Raw genomic sequence first — 16,401 nt, forward strand, 5'->3', positions numbered from 1 at the left:
ATTTGGTACCTTAGATTCAAGCAGTAACGTTCATATATGGTGAACATACATTAGGCTAATCGGGTTACTTGACAAGCTTGACTAGTACGAGCGTACGTTGAATTAATCGACATGGAGCGCGTAAGCACTCCGCGTGGCCTAACCACTACCGATAGCGTACAACTTGGATTCATCGAACGTGTCCTATGTGGTGAAAACAGTTCAGCCACCGATCGTAAACCATTGCCGATTGCCTGGACTACATCGTAGCCCCAATCATACTCCAGCCAATAACATTCACATGTGATAGTCAAAGACAGTATGTGACAACCGAATCTAAATACAAATCTTATTTGAGCATTTTAACAAAACACATGCTACACATGTTATCATACATAGGCATTTCATCTGTAAGTCACATAATAGTAAGATAGGTTACATAAAGGGATCTGTAACTATAGATAAGGGAATTGAGAATCCTATCTCAACACCCTCATTAAATGCATTACAACAAGCATTTTCTCAGGCATTTTATCAAACACTTAGGCTACACATATTACATACATGTAATAAATTAGTTAAAACACATATTATAGCAAATCCTTCCACACAGGAGTTGCCACACGAACAACAATCATGTATTCCCAAACATCAATCATAACAAGCATAAATCATAATTCTATAATCATTCAAACATTTCAACAAACACATAGAATGCATTTAAATCAACCTAGTTTACGTATATATGTAATATACGGAAAACATCAGATCTAGGCATATGTGATAGCAATTAAGTCAGTCATAAATCATTAACTGACATTGAAAGCCTTGAAAACCATAACCTAAACATTTATAGTCCACACCTTCCATCGATAAACTCGTAATGAACTCAGTTTAAAGGCTACGCCTTTGTCTACGGCACAACGGCAACCTGAATCACGAAATAGGTTAGCTATTTCGTCATTCACTCTATTTGGATCCATAAAACAGATTAGGGTTAGGATTTCTTACCCAAGAACGAAGTTGAAATCACCGGAATAGCGATACGGGTAAGATGATTCGGCACGTAGAGCGGCAGGGATGAATCCCCGTAACTATCCCTTACTCTCTCTCACTTCTCCACACCTTTTCCTCCTCTTTTCTCTCTTCTCTCTCCTAGGGTTTAGAAATTCCTATGGAATGAGAGAGGGGTGGGTAAAGGGTCTTATATAGGCCCAGAACTGATCTCAATGGCCTCAGGGCCATGGTATACTTAGGATATAGCCAAAGGGTGGTTGTTTCGATTCAACGGAGCTCATCTGGAGGCCCATTTCTTGCATATGGTTGGGAAAAAGTTTCCTGACATTGGATCTAGGTCAGGTTAAGTTTTCTCTCCGATCGAATTTATGGATCAACCGGGGCGGACCAGTTTCAATTCAACGGTCATTGTCACTCGATCAGGGCTACAAGTACACTGACCTATGTTGGGAAATATTCCTGATCCGAGGGTGTAGTTGGGTCAGAATCTAATGGTCTGGAACCTTAAATTTGGCCTGCAAGTGAACGGCCCAATTCACTTAAGTTTGAGTCCCTTTTCTAAAGATATTCGCGTTTCTCACACACTTTGCTCCGGGCTCAAATTGTGCGCTTCTGGATACTATTTGGATTTGATTTTCGGGATGGTTGTCAAGCCCAGTAAGGCGGTCATAACTGTCTAGTTTCGCGGTTATCGAACTTTTGACGCGCTGTCCAGGTCCGATACGGAGTTTCGGGGTTCTCCCAAGAGCGACTGGGTTTAGAGATTGATCTTAGGTTTCTAGGTAATGTAGCGTTAGCGATTTTGCTAGTTTTGGGTCTTGCATTTCGTATTTAAAGTGGTTAGAGCTAATTTCATAGATAATCTAATTTAGCACTTAGTTAATTCTCGTCTAGTGATTTCTGCCTGAGGTGGTACTCGGGTCTTTGTATGCATTTTTTCGAGATGTTACAATCTACCCCCTTAAAAAAATTCATCCTCAAAATTAGTACCTTTTCGTATTCCTTAAGAATCTGAGGGTAGTTCTTGCGAACCTCGGCTTCTGTTTCCCAAGTAGCCTCTTCCTCAGTATGATGCGTCCATAATACCTTCACAAGCGGGATGACCTTACTGCGCAACACCTGCTCTTTCTTATTTAGAATCCACATAGGTCGCAGTACATAAGTAGCATCTTCGCTCAACTGTACCTGCTCCCATTTGATAATGTGGGAAGGGTCAGGAATGTATTTCTTCAACATCGACACATGAAATACGTTGTGCACGCCTACGAGTGATGTGGGCAAAGCAAGGCGGTAAGCTACCACACCCACTCGATCAAGTATCTGGAATGGGCCAATGAACCGTGGCGTGAGTTTTCCCTTCTTATCAAATCGAAGGACTCCCTTCATGGGGAAAACCCTAAGAAACATATGGTCCCCGACCTCAAACTCTAGCGGTCGCCGCCTCGTATAGGCATAACTCTTCTGTTTGTCCTGCGCTACTAGAAGTCGACGCCTGATAATGTCGATCTTCTCTGAGGTCGTCTGTGCTAACTTGGGCCAATCAAACTCTTCTCGCCAACCTCTACCCAGCAATACGGTGCCCAACAGGGGCGCCTTTAAAAGGCCTTATAGGGAGTCATGCCAATACTCGCCTGAAAGCTATTGTTTTAAGCAAACTCTGCATAAGGAAGACAGTCATCCCAATTATCCTTGAAATTAAGCACACAAGCTCGCATCATATCTTTCAACACCTGATTTACCCGCTCCATCTGCCCGTCAGTCTGTGGGTAGAACGCGGTATTGAACTTCATTTTCACACCCATTGCTTCTTGGATACGAGTCTAGAAGATAGATGTGAATTGCGTGTGTCGGTCCGACACGATCTCTATAGGAACTCCATGCAGACACACTATCTCCTTGATGTACAGCTTGACCAAATCGTCTGCTGAGTTCGAAACTCTAATAGGGAGAAAATGAGCCGACTTCGTCAACCAATCCACAATCACCCATATGGAGTCATGTCCCTTCCTCGTCTTCGGTAGCCCTGAGATAAAATCCATAGAAATGAAATCTCATTTCCATTCAACTATGGGCATGTGCTGAAGCAGTCCAAGAGGTCGGCGATGCTCTACCTTGACCTGCTAGCATGTGAGACAACGAGACACATAATTTACTATGTGGGCCTTCATGTTGTCCCACTAGTACGACCTCTTAATGTCTCGATACATCTTCGTACTACCAGGATGCATCGCCATCTTCGAATTGTGAGCAGCTTTGATAACTTCCTTTCTCAAGTCATGAAGATTTGAGATGCATAGGCGGCCACGATAACATAAACCCCCATCCGTACCAACTCTCCATTCCGAGTCTTCATCGTCACCAACTCGCTTTCTTAATTCTGCCGATCCTTCATCATCTTTTTGAGCCACAATGATTCGGTCATCGATGAGTGGTTGAACACGAATATGTGCGATGCTCTCGAATGGCTCCTCTACCGTAAGTTTCTGCTCAAAGTGTCGCACAAACTCTACCATATCCCACTCTGCTATCATCAGTGGAGCCGTAAATGCTATCATCTTCTTGCGGCTCAACACGTCTGCCACAAGGTTGGCCTTGTCAGGATGGTAGGAGACCTCGAACTTGAAGTCCTTCAAGGTTTCCATCCATCACCGCTACCTCATATTCAAGTCCCTCTGTGTGAATATGTATCTGAGGCTCTTGTGGTTGCAAAAGAGCTCGAACTCCTCCCCATAGAAGTAATGTCTCCAAAGCTTCAATGCAAAGATGACGGCCACTAGCTCCAAATCGTGCGTAAGGTAATTTTCCTTGTGTTTCCTCAACTGTTGCGATGCATAGGCAATAACCCTGTCTTTCTGCATCAGGACACAACCCAAACCAACTCGAGAAGCATCGGTGTAGATGGTATACTTGACCCCTTGCTTTGGCAATACTAGCACAGGGGCGGAGGTTAACTTGTCCTTCAGCTCTTGAAAAGCTGCTTCTGCCTTCTCATTCCAGGCGAACTTAAGATCTTTCCAAGTCAGCTGAGACAAGGGTCTGGCTATCTTGGAGAAGTCCCGAATGAATCGCCGATAGTAACATGCCAGGCTAAGAAAACTCCTCACTTTAGTAACCGAATCGGGCTACTCCCAGTCCTGAACTGTGGCTACCTTAGCAAGGTCCACAGCTATCCCTTCCTTAGACACCACATGTCCCAGGAACTTGACTTCTTTTTTCCAAAAGTCGCACTTCTTGTACTGTGCAAACAACTGGTTCTTCCTGAGAGTATCAAAGACCGCTCGCAGGTGCTCCTCTTGATCTTTCCGACTCATGGAGTATATCAGGATGTCTTCTATAAATATGATGACGAATCGGAATAGATACGGCCGAAACACCCTGTTCATTAGGTCCATGAACATGACCGATGCATTTGTGAGTCCAAATGACATCACAAGGAACTCATAGTGCCCAAAACTGGTCCTAAAAGCTATCTTCTGCACGTCCTCATCTCTGACGTGTAACTAGTGATACCCTGACTGTAAGTCGATCTTAGTGAAGTATCGTGCCCCTTTCAACTGATCAAACAAATCATCTACCCTGGGCAAAAGATATTTATTCTTCATCGTAACTTGGTTCAGTCTACGATAATCAATACACAATCGCAGTGATCCATCCTTCTTCTTCACAAACAACACGGGTGCTCCCCAAGGAGATACACTCGATCGTATGAAGCCTGCATCCAACAGATCATTGATCTATCTCCTCAGTTCCTCCATCTCACATGGAGGCATGCGATAAGTCGGTAGTGAAATGGGTGTCGCACCAGGCACAAGGTCGATAGTAAAGTCGATCTCGCGCCGAGGAGGTAGTCCCGAGCTCTTCTTGAACACGTCCGTGAAATCCTGAACTACTGGCGTGTTCCCAAGTGTTGGACTATCAATATTCTTCAGTAATGAAGCGTAACAAAGAACTCGAAAAGGGCAACTTGACTTGCATGGGAAATGTAAAAGTCATGCCCTCAGGCCCGTGAGCTATCACTAGTAGAACGGTCCGGACTATCTCAATTAGGACGAAGGTAGGCATGCACAAGTTGTTTCCCTGCCCAACACGGTACAAGAAGTCTACCATCAAGTGCGTGCACTCAATGCAGTTGCTCCACCTGGGATACACATTGTGTATGAATATATGATGGAGTAGGTGGAAATCAGGGGTCATCTTGATCGCTGGGAGGCAGTTGCCGCGGTTCTAGTGGACCAAGCGGCCACAAAAGTATCGCATGCGGCGATCTCTTTCACGTGCACTCCTGAAATACTTCTCATCAGCATGCACCTCACCACGCTGTATCCCTATGACCCGAGCTATCAAATCGACATCGACTGCTACTTCCCGCCTTGCCACGGGAATCTTAAACTGCAAAGGCTCCAGCGATGGGTCCCGTATATGGGTGTAGAAGGCTCGGACAGTGTCCACAGTCGCACGTGACTTGCCTTCGAATTCGAGCCCCCATCCGGTGTCCGACAGGCGGTCCATCAGCAGATAAAGCCCAAACAGCTTCTCATCCATATGCGCTTCGAAGAGAACCTTACGGCCCTAAAATCTACCATGTGCAATGTCAGGCTGTAGAGCTCTCTCAATGGGAACCTAGGGATCGAGCTCCTGCTTCGTCCTCAGCTCTTGTGTGGCGCTCGTACTTGGCTCTGCGCCCGATCTCTCCCTTGGATGAGTTGGGCAGCTAGGCCCAGCTTCATTCGTAGGAGCTCTCTGCTTTCTCATGAGGAAAAAAATTGTGGAGAGAGAGAAAATGGCAGCCACAAGCTCAAAAAGAGCCATGGAAACCAAATAGCCTTATACTAAAGGTGGATTTGGAGGTTTCTTTGAAAGAAGAGACACAAAGCTATCGACTTTGTGCCCAAATGAGTAAGAAGTAGGGAAAATGGAAATAGTAAAAGATAGGGTTTTGAGGAGGATGAGGGAAAGAAAGTACATGGTGAAGAAAATGAAGAAGATGATAGAATGGAGGGGGATTTGATAGAGAAAGATGAGGTTTTGAGAGATTTGAAAAGCTTAGAAGGGTGAGAATGAGGGAAATGAAGCATAAAGGGGTAATAGAAGGGGTCCCACACGATTTCGTGGGGCCCCATAGCCATTTACACTCGCCGGCCTGACCAGCTTGGCGCTGCCCGACAGGCCCGCTGTTCAAAATCGGGGATGCATCCCCGATTCGAGGATGCTATCCCCGATCACTAGACAGTGGGGGGATACCTCCCCAAACTAGCAATGTTATCCCCTCGGGACACCGGATGTGCACGGGACCCACCTCGAATCCCTCCGATTTGCGTCGTTTGGGCCCCCGAGTCCGTTTGAAGCGTTTTCAGGTCCCATCACGGGTATATTCGCACCTTTCAGGTTCTTTGAGTGCACAGTGCACCAAATCCTCATCTAAACTTGTTGATTGATGGTCTAGGAAAGGATTTGAGGTCATCTCACTGATCACCGAGGCCTACGGGCCTGGTTTCAACGGTTAATTTTGGTCACTTTCTTCAATTGGCGAAACTGGGCATCCTATGACTGTTTTTACATTTCATCACACCCTCCTAAGTCAAAGTACATCAGTGTGTGTCGTGTTACCATAACCCAGGTCTAGTTTAATCCAAATCATGCTTTGATACCAACTTGTAACGCCGTGAAATCGGGGGTCGAGCACAAGCTCAACACCCGAGTTCCAACGCATCACTTATGCAATATAGATAATGATGATTAAATGTTGTCCGTATTAGTGTATTAAACATGAGTGGAATTATACCAAAACAGCATATCATACTCCAGAGACAATTAAATTATACAAGCGGAAGACTGTGATAAGTATATAAAACATATAAGTGGTTGTAAGTCCCCAAAGTATGAACATGATACCAAGTTAAATAATTACATGTTTGGTTCCAAAATATACAAAATGATAAAGTGTAATGTCTTCAAATCCAGATCCCTGTAGCCCTGGTGACGCAACTCCAGGTCTATATAAACCCTCTCGAGTGTTGCAAATAGGAGAACTTCTCCTTATCATCATAGAAGACGGGCTCCATCTCGTAAGCTTCGTCCTCACCTGAAACTACAACAGAGCCTGGTTAGTGTTTTAAAACACCGTCCCAGAGTGGGAGTGAGTGATCAACTCAATGGAGCTATAAGGCAAAGGTTAACATGTTATCAATTCAATCAAGCAGTAATGATAAAGCAATACAACAAGCATTCCTAGGTACTCTGGTTAATGCAAGGATGATATATTATAATGATGCATGCCCTCGCCTGCACTCCCTCAGTGATATCATCTCACGATCGCGGCATGCACCCCTTCCTCTGTGCTCAACTCCAACGCCGAAGACACATGCAAATGCGGTACATGTACGTGATTAGCCAAGTTCTTAATTAGACTTATTCATACAGCAGGTTTGGGAAGCTAAGGTACCTACCCTTTACATCATTTGACCCAAACGATGATCCATCTAGGGTCATCAATCCTAGTTATTCACATACGAAAGGCAAGTTATAGGGCAACGTCACCCCTGATTTGAAAAGCAGTGGACAGGCAAGTTCAGGTCACTATGAAGAGGCTCGTCACCATCAGCGTAGGCCTTAGTTTATAGTCGAGGTCACTACGGGAATACAGTGTCTCATACCATCGTATTCGGTTAACGAGTTTAGGTTGCTCACTGGTCACTACGGGGAGAATCGTCGCCCCAGCGTAGGCCGACAGCTCGACCACGGTGTCCCATACCACCATGCCCAGCTCATGAGTCTCAGCGAATTGAGGTACCAAGGTTAAACAGACTTTTCACTGGTAAGTTTAGTACCTTAGATTCAAGCAGTAGCGTCCATACATGGTGAACATACATTGGGCTAATCGAGTTACTTGACAAGCTTAACTAGTACGAGCGTACCTTGAATTAATCGACACGGATCGCGTAAGCACTCCGTGTGGCCTAATCACTGTCGACAAATAACATACGACTCGGATTCATTGAACGTGTCCTACATGGCGAAAACAGTTTAGCCACCAATCGTAAACCATTGCCGATCGCCTGGACTACATCGTAGCCCCAATCATACTCCAACCAATAACATTCACATGTGATAGTCAAAGACAGTATGTGACAACCAAATCGAAATATAAATTTTGAGTATTTTAACAAAACACATGCTACATATGTTATCAAACATAGGCATTTCATCCGTAAGTCACATAGTATTAAGATAGGTTACATAAAGGAATCTGTAACTATAGATAAGGGGATCAAGAATCCTATCTCAACGCCCTCATTAAATGCATTACAACAAGCATTTTCTCATTCAAGCGTTTTATCAAACACTTAGGCTACACATATTACATACATGTAATAAATTAGTTAAAACACATATTATAACAAATCCTTCCACACAGGAGTTGCCACACGAACAACAATCATGTATTCCCAAACATCAATCATAACAAGCATAAATCATAATTCCATAATCATTCAGACATTTCAACAAACACATAGAATATATTTAAATCAACCTAGTTTACGTATATATGTAATATACGGAAAACATCGGATCTAGGCATATGTGATAGCAATCAAGTCAGTCATAAATCATTAACTAACATTGAAAGCCTTGAAAACCATAACCTAAACATTTATATTCCACACCTTCCATCGATAAACTCGTAATGAACTCAGTTTAAATGCTACGCCTTTGTCTACGGCACAACGGCAACCTGAATCACGAAATTGGTTAGTTATTTCGTCATTCACTCTATTTGGATCTATAAAACAGATTAGGGTTAGGATTTCTTACCCAAGAATGGAGTCAAAATCGCCGGAATAGCGATATGAGTAAGATGATTTGGCACATGGAGCGGCAGGGATGAATCCCTGTAACTATCCCTCACTCTCTCTCACTTCTCCTCACCTTTTCCTCCTCTTTTCTCTCTTCTCTCTCCTAGGGTTTAGAAATTCGTATGGAATGAGAGAGGGGTGGGTAAAGGGTCTTATATAAGCCCAGAACTGATCTCAATGGCCCCAGGGCCATGGTATACTTAGGATATAGCCAAAGGGTGGCTGTTTCGGCAAAGAATTTTTTCTTATCTTGCATAGTCCAATATGTTGGCATGAAACCTGTGGTAAGATAATTCGTAATGTCAGCAAACCAAGGTAATTGGAAAAGTTTAAATAATTGTTCATCATGGAACATATCATTTATTGGTGTTGGCTCAAGGGAATTAGGTAAGTCAAGTATAGAGAGATGGCCAACCACTACGTTCTCTACTCCATTTTTATCTCGTATTTCCATGTCGAATTCTTGGAGTATAAGGATCTATCTTATCAGGCGAGGTTTGACATCCTTATTCGAAAGAAGGTACTTCAGTGCCGTATGATCAATGTAGATGATGATTTTGGATTTGATCAAGTAGGACCTAAATTTTTCTAAAGCGAACACTACAGCTAAGAGTTCCTTCTTCGTAGTAGAGTTGTTTACTTGGGCAAAATTTTGAGTTCCACTTGCATAGTGAATCACATAGGGCTTCTTCTCTTTTCTCTGGCCTAACATCGCCCCAATAGCATAGTCAGACGCACCGCACATAATCTCAAAAGGTATGCTCCAGTCTGGTGGTTGCATGATAGGAGTGGTAGTCAACATAGTCTTGAGTTTAGTGAAAGCTTCTTACCATTGCTCTGTCTACTCGTATGGTTCATCCTTTTGAAGTAGATTACATAAAAGACGAGAGAGATGACTAAAGTCTTTTATGAATTGTCTATAAAATCCAACGTGTCCTAAGAAAGATTGTACGTCACGTATGCTCTTGGGTGAAGGTAGGTTAGAGATAAGGTCAATGTTAGCCTTATCCACCTCAATTCCTTTAGACAAAATTATGTGTCCAAGTACAATTCCCTTGGGAACCATGAAATGACTTATCTCTTAATTCATAACTAAAATTTTATCATCACATCGCTTCAACACACATTTAAGATTTTTCAAACACTCGTTGAAGGATGGAAAAAAAAACAGAGAAGTCGTCCATGAAGACTTCTAAATATTGCCCCACTATGTTAGAAAATATGCTCAACATGCATCGTTGAAATGTGGTAGGGGCATTACACAGTCCGAATGACATCATTCGGTAAGCTAAAGTGTCAAATGGGTATGTGAATGTTGTCTTTTCTTGATCTTCAAGGGTCATCTCTATCTTATTATAGTCCGAATATCTGTTAATGAAGCAATAGTAAGAGTGACTAGCTAGCTTTTTTCTAAAATTTGATCAATAAAGGGCAAAGGAAAGTAGTCCTTCCTTGTGACAGTATTCAATTTTCTATAGTTAATGCACATTCTGTAACCAGTAGTAACTCTAGTTGGCACAAGTTCATTATCAACTTTGGATACGATGGTGATTCAAGACTTCTTAGGAACCACTTGAGTTGGACTCACCCATTGACTGTCAGATATAGGGTATATGGTACACACATCCAATAACTTAAGGATCTCTCTTTTAACCACTTCCTCCATATTTGGATTTAATCGACATTGTGGTTGTTGGGAGGTCTTTGCATTATCCTTTAGATGAATGTGATGAGTACAAATCAAAGGATCAATTCCTTTGAGGTCTGCAATCGACCATCCAAGGGCTCCTTTATCCTCAATGAGAGTAGAAATAAATATACTCTCTTATTCTTCATCAAGGTGGGAAGAAACCACCATTGGGTATGTTTCATCCTGACCTAAGTAGACATATTTAAGATCAGCGGACAAAAGGTTTTAGGTCAAGCTTCAGTGCCTTGAGATTAGACGGTAAAGGCACTATATCGGTTTGGGGAAAAGTCTCAAATTATGGACTCCGCCAGTTAATCCCAAGTACTGGGGTAACATCAAGCAAGGCATCCATCTCCCTAATCATGTCATCATCTAAATTAGGGGAGTGGTCCAAGCAAGTCTCTAGAGGGTCAGAGTATATGTCAAAAGTGCTCTATCTTCCATGAAAGAATTGATCATGTTAATGTTGTGGGTATCGTTCTCATCCTCTGGCTATTTTTTCATATTGAAAAAGATATTAAGCTCCAATGTTATATTTCCAAAATATAAATTCATAATTTCATTCCTATAATTAATGATAGCAATTGATGTAGCAAAGAATGGGTGACCAAGAATGACGAGAATTTGAGTGCTTACACCACGATGAGTCGAGTATTCAGAACAATAAAATCTACTAGATAGGAGAATTTATCAACCCGGATCAACACATCCTCAATTATCCCTCTCGATACACAAACTGAGCGATCAGTAAGTTGTAATGTTGTCCGGGTGAGTTTTACTTCACTTATACCTAATTGTTTGTAAACCGAGAAAAGGATCAAATTAACACTCGCCCCTAAGTCAAGAAGTATATGCTTAATCTAATGGTTCCCAATTACACAAGTGATGGTTGGGCTACCGGGATCCTTGTATTTTTATGGCACATTTTGAATGAAGATGACACTCACTTTTTCTGTCAAAAAGATTTTCTTTTGTATGTTTGTCATCTTTTGGTATTACATAGAAATTCAGAAATTTCGCTTATGAAGGGGTTTGTTTAACGACATCCAGTAGATGGATATTGACCATCACTTGCTTAAGCACCTATAGAATATCCTGAGAGTTAGATAGAGGTTTTGGTGCAATCAACCGTTGGGGGAATGACGCAATCGATTTATTTTGAGATTCCAGTTCTATCTCATGTGGGATGTCGCTAAGTCTATCATCCTTCACTTCTTTCGAGTCCTTAAACTTTTCGGCCCTCACCAAAATAATTTTGTTAATTGTCTTTCGACTTCTAAGAGTGGTGATAGACTTAGCTTGTTCCACGTGTTGATTAAAAGAGCTTGGGTCACCGATTTCACATTGTGGCTTCGAATTGGGGAGAGGTTGGGTTGAAAAAGTTTATTTCTCTCCAATCGTTAAATGTGACTCAATCCTTTAAATTGAAGATGCAAACATTCACATTGTTGTTTTGAGATCCTAGATTGCTTGCACCATATTCTGGTTGAAGAGCTCTTGGGTTTGCATGAATTTTTAAACCGGATCCTCTCAAGGTTTCCTTTGATTGAGAAGTTGAGTAAGGGCCTCTTAAGGATTGACCATTTGTCCATTCCTACAATCGAAGTTTGGATGATTCCTCCAATTGGAATTGTATGTGTTTGAGGTGGGTCCGCTGAATGGTCATTGGTAAGTATTTACGACATTTGATTGCTCATTTAATAAATCTTGAAAAGCAGGGATTGTGGGACACTCCTGCATCACATGTATGTTGCTAGCACAAATACCGCAAACAACCTTCACGACTTCCCTAGGTTTGATAGTTTCCACCTTTTTAAGTTTCATGGCCTCGACTTTCTTTGTGAGATTGGCCACCCTTGCACTCATGTCATCTTCTTACCTTAAGAAGGTAGAAAGGGGAGGAATTTATGCCTTAAAAGAAGAAGATGACATGAGTGCGCATTTTTTGCTAATTGATTAAGGTAATCCCATGCATCATCGGCCTCCTTATTCATGAATTCACCGTTACACATCCCATGTAAATATCTATATAAAGGGTGTTGTGTATCCGGATGTAGCAAGAGGTGAAGAAGCAGTAAAATCGGGTTTTTTTTATTTTTTTTTATTTTATAAGAATCAGATTTTCTAAGTTGTCTTGAGGCTTTGTAAAGCCAATAATTCTATCCTCTTGAAGCAAATAAAATATGGCTTGTACAGCCAACAAACAACTCACTAAGCGCATGTAGTGAATATTTTTATTAAGATTTCATCGTAAATAATCTTTAAGTTTGTATATGGCTGAATGAGATATACGTGAAGTCATGTAATAGAAGTTTATATCTCAAAAAAAGATGGGTTTCTTACCTTCATCAGAGGATGATCATCCTCAGCGTAACTCCCTTCCTCTTCCCACAGCCCGCCTCGGTAGTAGTACTCGTTGTAGGACGATCAACCTCGTCCATCCTAAACTCTGTCATAAGCCAATCTGTTTCCTTTCCCTTAGGTACCATACCAACGTGGAATTTCAAATTCATATTATACCTAACTATTGATGTTCTTTGCGAAGAAATCTACTGGTTATATATATATATATATATATATATATATATATATATATATATATATATATGGAAATGGTACAATTAGGCCGACCTCATGGGAGGGCCCCACTGTGATGTGGGTCGAAACATTTACCCCATCAGTTAGATGCACCGTTTCATGGTGGGCCACGGCTTAAAAATCAAATCATTCCATGACTTGGGTGGGCCACACCACATACAACAGTGGAGAGGGGTTACCATCTCCTTAAAACATTCATAATTATTTATTGGGCCCACTGAGATGTGGTTCACAAATCCAGCCCATTCATTGTGTGTGTCCCACTTAGATGAGGGGTCAAACCAAGTTGCAGTCGCATGAAAAACTCAGGTGGGCTCCACCAAGTGCTCTTATATATTTTAGGCATGCCTTCACATAGTTTTAGATGAGATGGCCCCCAATATCCCATAATGTAAAGGGGACCCATCAAATGCACGGTGTTGATGTTCGACACACATCACGGTGGGGCCCACACTGCTCAACCTCATGGGAAGTTCCCATGAGGTTGAGCTGTGTGGGCCCCACCATGATGTGTGTTGAACATCAAAACCACCCATTTGATGGGTCCCCTTCAAGTTATGGGATATCTCAAAAATCAGCTGTATATGGAACTCAGACAGGCCATAACATATCAAACCATGTGAACATATGCCTAAAACATAAAAGCACTTGGTGGAGCTCGACTGAGTTTTAGATGCGGGTAAAACTTGATGTGACCCCTCATCCAAGTGGTACACACATAATGGATGGACTGGATTTGTGAACCACATCTCCATGGGCCCAATAGATGATTATGACTGTTTTAATGATAGGGTAACCCCTCTTAATTGTTGTATGTGATGTGGCCCACCCAAATCATTGATTGACTTCAATTTTAAGCCCATGGTTCACCATGCATATGTGAGATGGGGTAGATGTTCAACACACATCACAGTGAGGCCCACACAGCTCTACCTCATGGGAAGTTCTCATGAGGTAGACCTCATAGTACCATTTCCCATATATATATATATATATATATATATATATATATATAAGGTGGGCCCAACGAAAGGGTTCCCGGAGACACCTATCATATATATACTAACAAAATACACAGGGATATACAGCCGACGAACCCAAGACACCACGCATAGGCTCTTGTACACGGGCTATACAGATCATATATAATCTACTTTGATTGGCTCTCGTAAGATATGACGAGGTTGAACAATGGTGTGGTCCACTTAAACTTTCCATCGGCCACATTTTCTGAGCATGCTGTGATGTTCTTGCAAAATATATGCACGCATGAATGTAACAAATATATCGTACGTGGTGGGACTACATAACTCGGTGACGTCAGAACTGGGAAACCACGCAATCCGCGCTTCCATTTGCGCGTGAGCGGATTATCGGTTACTCGGATAACACTGGGTAACACCTTAGGTGGATATATATATATATATCCACACCGTCTATCGTTTTCCCATTGAAGTTTATGTTGAGGTCGCATATCTAAAGAAATCCAAATCTCAGGTGGACCACATCACTAGTAGTAGTGATAAATGATTATTAAAAACTTTTTGTGGGTTACAAAAGTTTTGGATGAAGCCCGACTTCGTACTTTTAACTTCATAACGGTCTTATTTTCAAATAAAAATTATGAAAACCTTACTATGTAGCCTTTGGAATTTTTAACGGTGAGGAACTCGCACACCACTGTTTCATCTGGTGAAGTCTACCTGAGATCCAGATCTGCTTACTTTTTTAAATCAAGTCTAAAATGAGCGGGAGAAACAGATAGACGGCGTGGATATAAAAAGAATCATCAAGTGGGTCCCACGGTAACTAAGGTGTCACCGTACGTGTTAACACCTTATCTTCTCCCCGTTTCCGCAGCGGCGCGTCCGTTGCGGACGAATCACCCCAATATCTAGAACTTGCCTTCTTAAAGAAGTAAAGATTGCATGAATCAGCCAATCGCTGTGGGCCTGAACTCGGCCCATTTACAGCTCTACCAATCATTTTTCAGATATCAACTATAACAAAAAGATAATATCATTATCAAGAAAATAATAAAATTATATTTCAAGTACAAAGAAAATTACAAAATATTTGTGTCACTTTAAAAATAAATAAATAAATAAATAATGAGAAATAAATAAAAGAATAGAAATAAACTATCAAATGGTGGGCATAACATCAAAGGGTGATGGGTCATTGAAATCAGATAATGTTAGTGGTGGGAGATATTCGTTATTATCCCACGGAATATTAATCAATCTATCTACTTCTGGAGTAATTTCGTCGAATATCATGTCCCAAGATAGCGAATGCATGCACTTGTAGTCGATGATGTTCACTTGATCATCTTCATAACAAGGAGCCATATATGATGTGCAGTCTTCTTCAATAACTTCATTGACTGGTGTTTCATTCGTTTTCTTAGCTCCCGACTTATGCTTGTATATTCGACACAAAACAAATCCATTCATCTGCAATGAAAATCAAAATGCAATCATATTAATAAATAAATAAATAAAAGATATTTCACGTTGTTAGGACACCATGCAATGGATTGTACGTGAAAAATATGTATTCGAGATTTTTTTCTTCTTACTCTTATGTGATGATCCTCTTGAGTTGCAGCCACCATCTTCCTCTTTCTCTTCCTAGCCTCAGTCTCAGTAGTCGTTGTAGGAGGATCAACCTCCTCCATCCTATACTCTGTCATTAGCCAATCTGTTTTCTTCCCTTTAGGCGCCGTACCAACATGGAATTTCAAATTCATCTTATATCCAACTACTTTATCTTGATCAAGAACCGTCGTATGTCCGGTAGTAGCCTTCCAGTAGCCGTTTCCTGCTTTCCGAGCTGGGCGTGATCCACCCTCATACTTTCGATTCCTTTGTGTGAAGAAATACATGTCCTTCTCTTCATCAACCTCAAACTGACCTGCAAATCAAATCTTGATTTTAGATGAAAAAAATAAAAGAAGAAGAAAAGAAATAAAGAAAAATAAAGAGAGAATCGTTTGATTCGTTACTTGCAAGGTCATCAGGATTGAAGTTGTAGATATCGATTTCTTGGATTACTTCAGCAGGAAGTGGAAGGCCTAGATTCTTATTATTAAGATAATGTACTAGTAATTCAGAGTCAGTGGGAAGGAAGCGATAACCTGGAGGGAATTTCAACTTAGGTTTCATCTCTCTCTCTCTCTCTCTCTCTGAGGAGGAGGAGGAGGAGGAAGAAGATGAAGAAGAACTTTCTGGATATATGGAAAGAAGAGAATGGGAGTTTTCA

The 16,401-nt window shown here is 41.6% G+C and overlaps 1 protein-coding gene across 1 annotated transcript; it reads right to left on the reverse strand.

The window, feature by feature from the left end:
- Positions 1-15,085: 15,085 nt before the first annotated feature.
- Positions 15,086-16,084, reverse strand: LOC131218440 (NAC domain-containing protein 2-like). The gene is made up of 2 exons (XM_058213012.1): positions 15,719-16,084; positions 15,086-15,593 (listed from the first exon to the last, which is right to left on the reverse strand). Exons 1-2 carry the CDS (start codon positions 16,022-16,024, stop codon positions 15,282-15,284), a joined length of 618 nt encoding a protein of 205 aa, XP_058068995.1. The 5' UTR covers positions 16,025-16,084; the 3' UTR covers positions 15,086-15,281.
- Between the last annotated feature and the right edge of the window lie 317 nt (positions 16,085-16,401).

This window comes from Magnolia sinica, chromosome 11, assembly GCF_029962835.1.
Source record: "Magnolia sinica isolate HGM2019 chromosome 11, MsV1, whole genome shotgun sequence".
In the NCBI taxonomy this organism is placed as follows: Eukaryota; Viridiplantae; Streptophyta; class Magnoliopsida; order Magnoliales; family Magnoliaceae; genus Magnolia; species Magnolia sinica.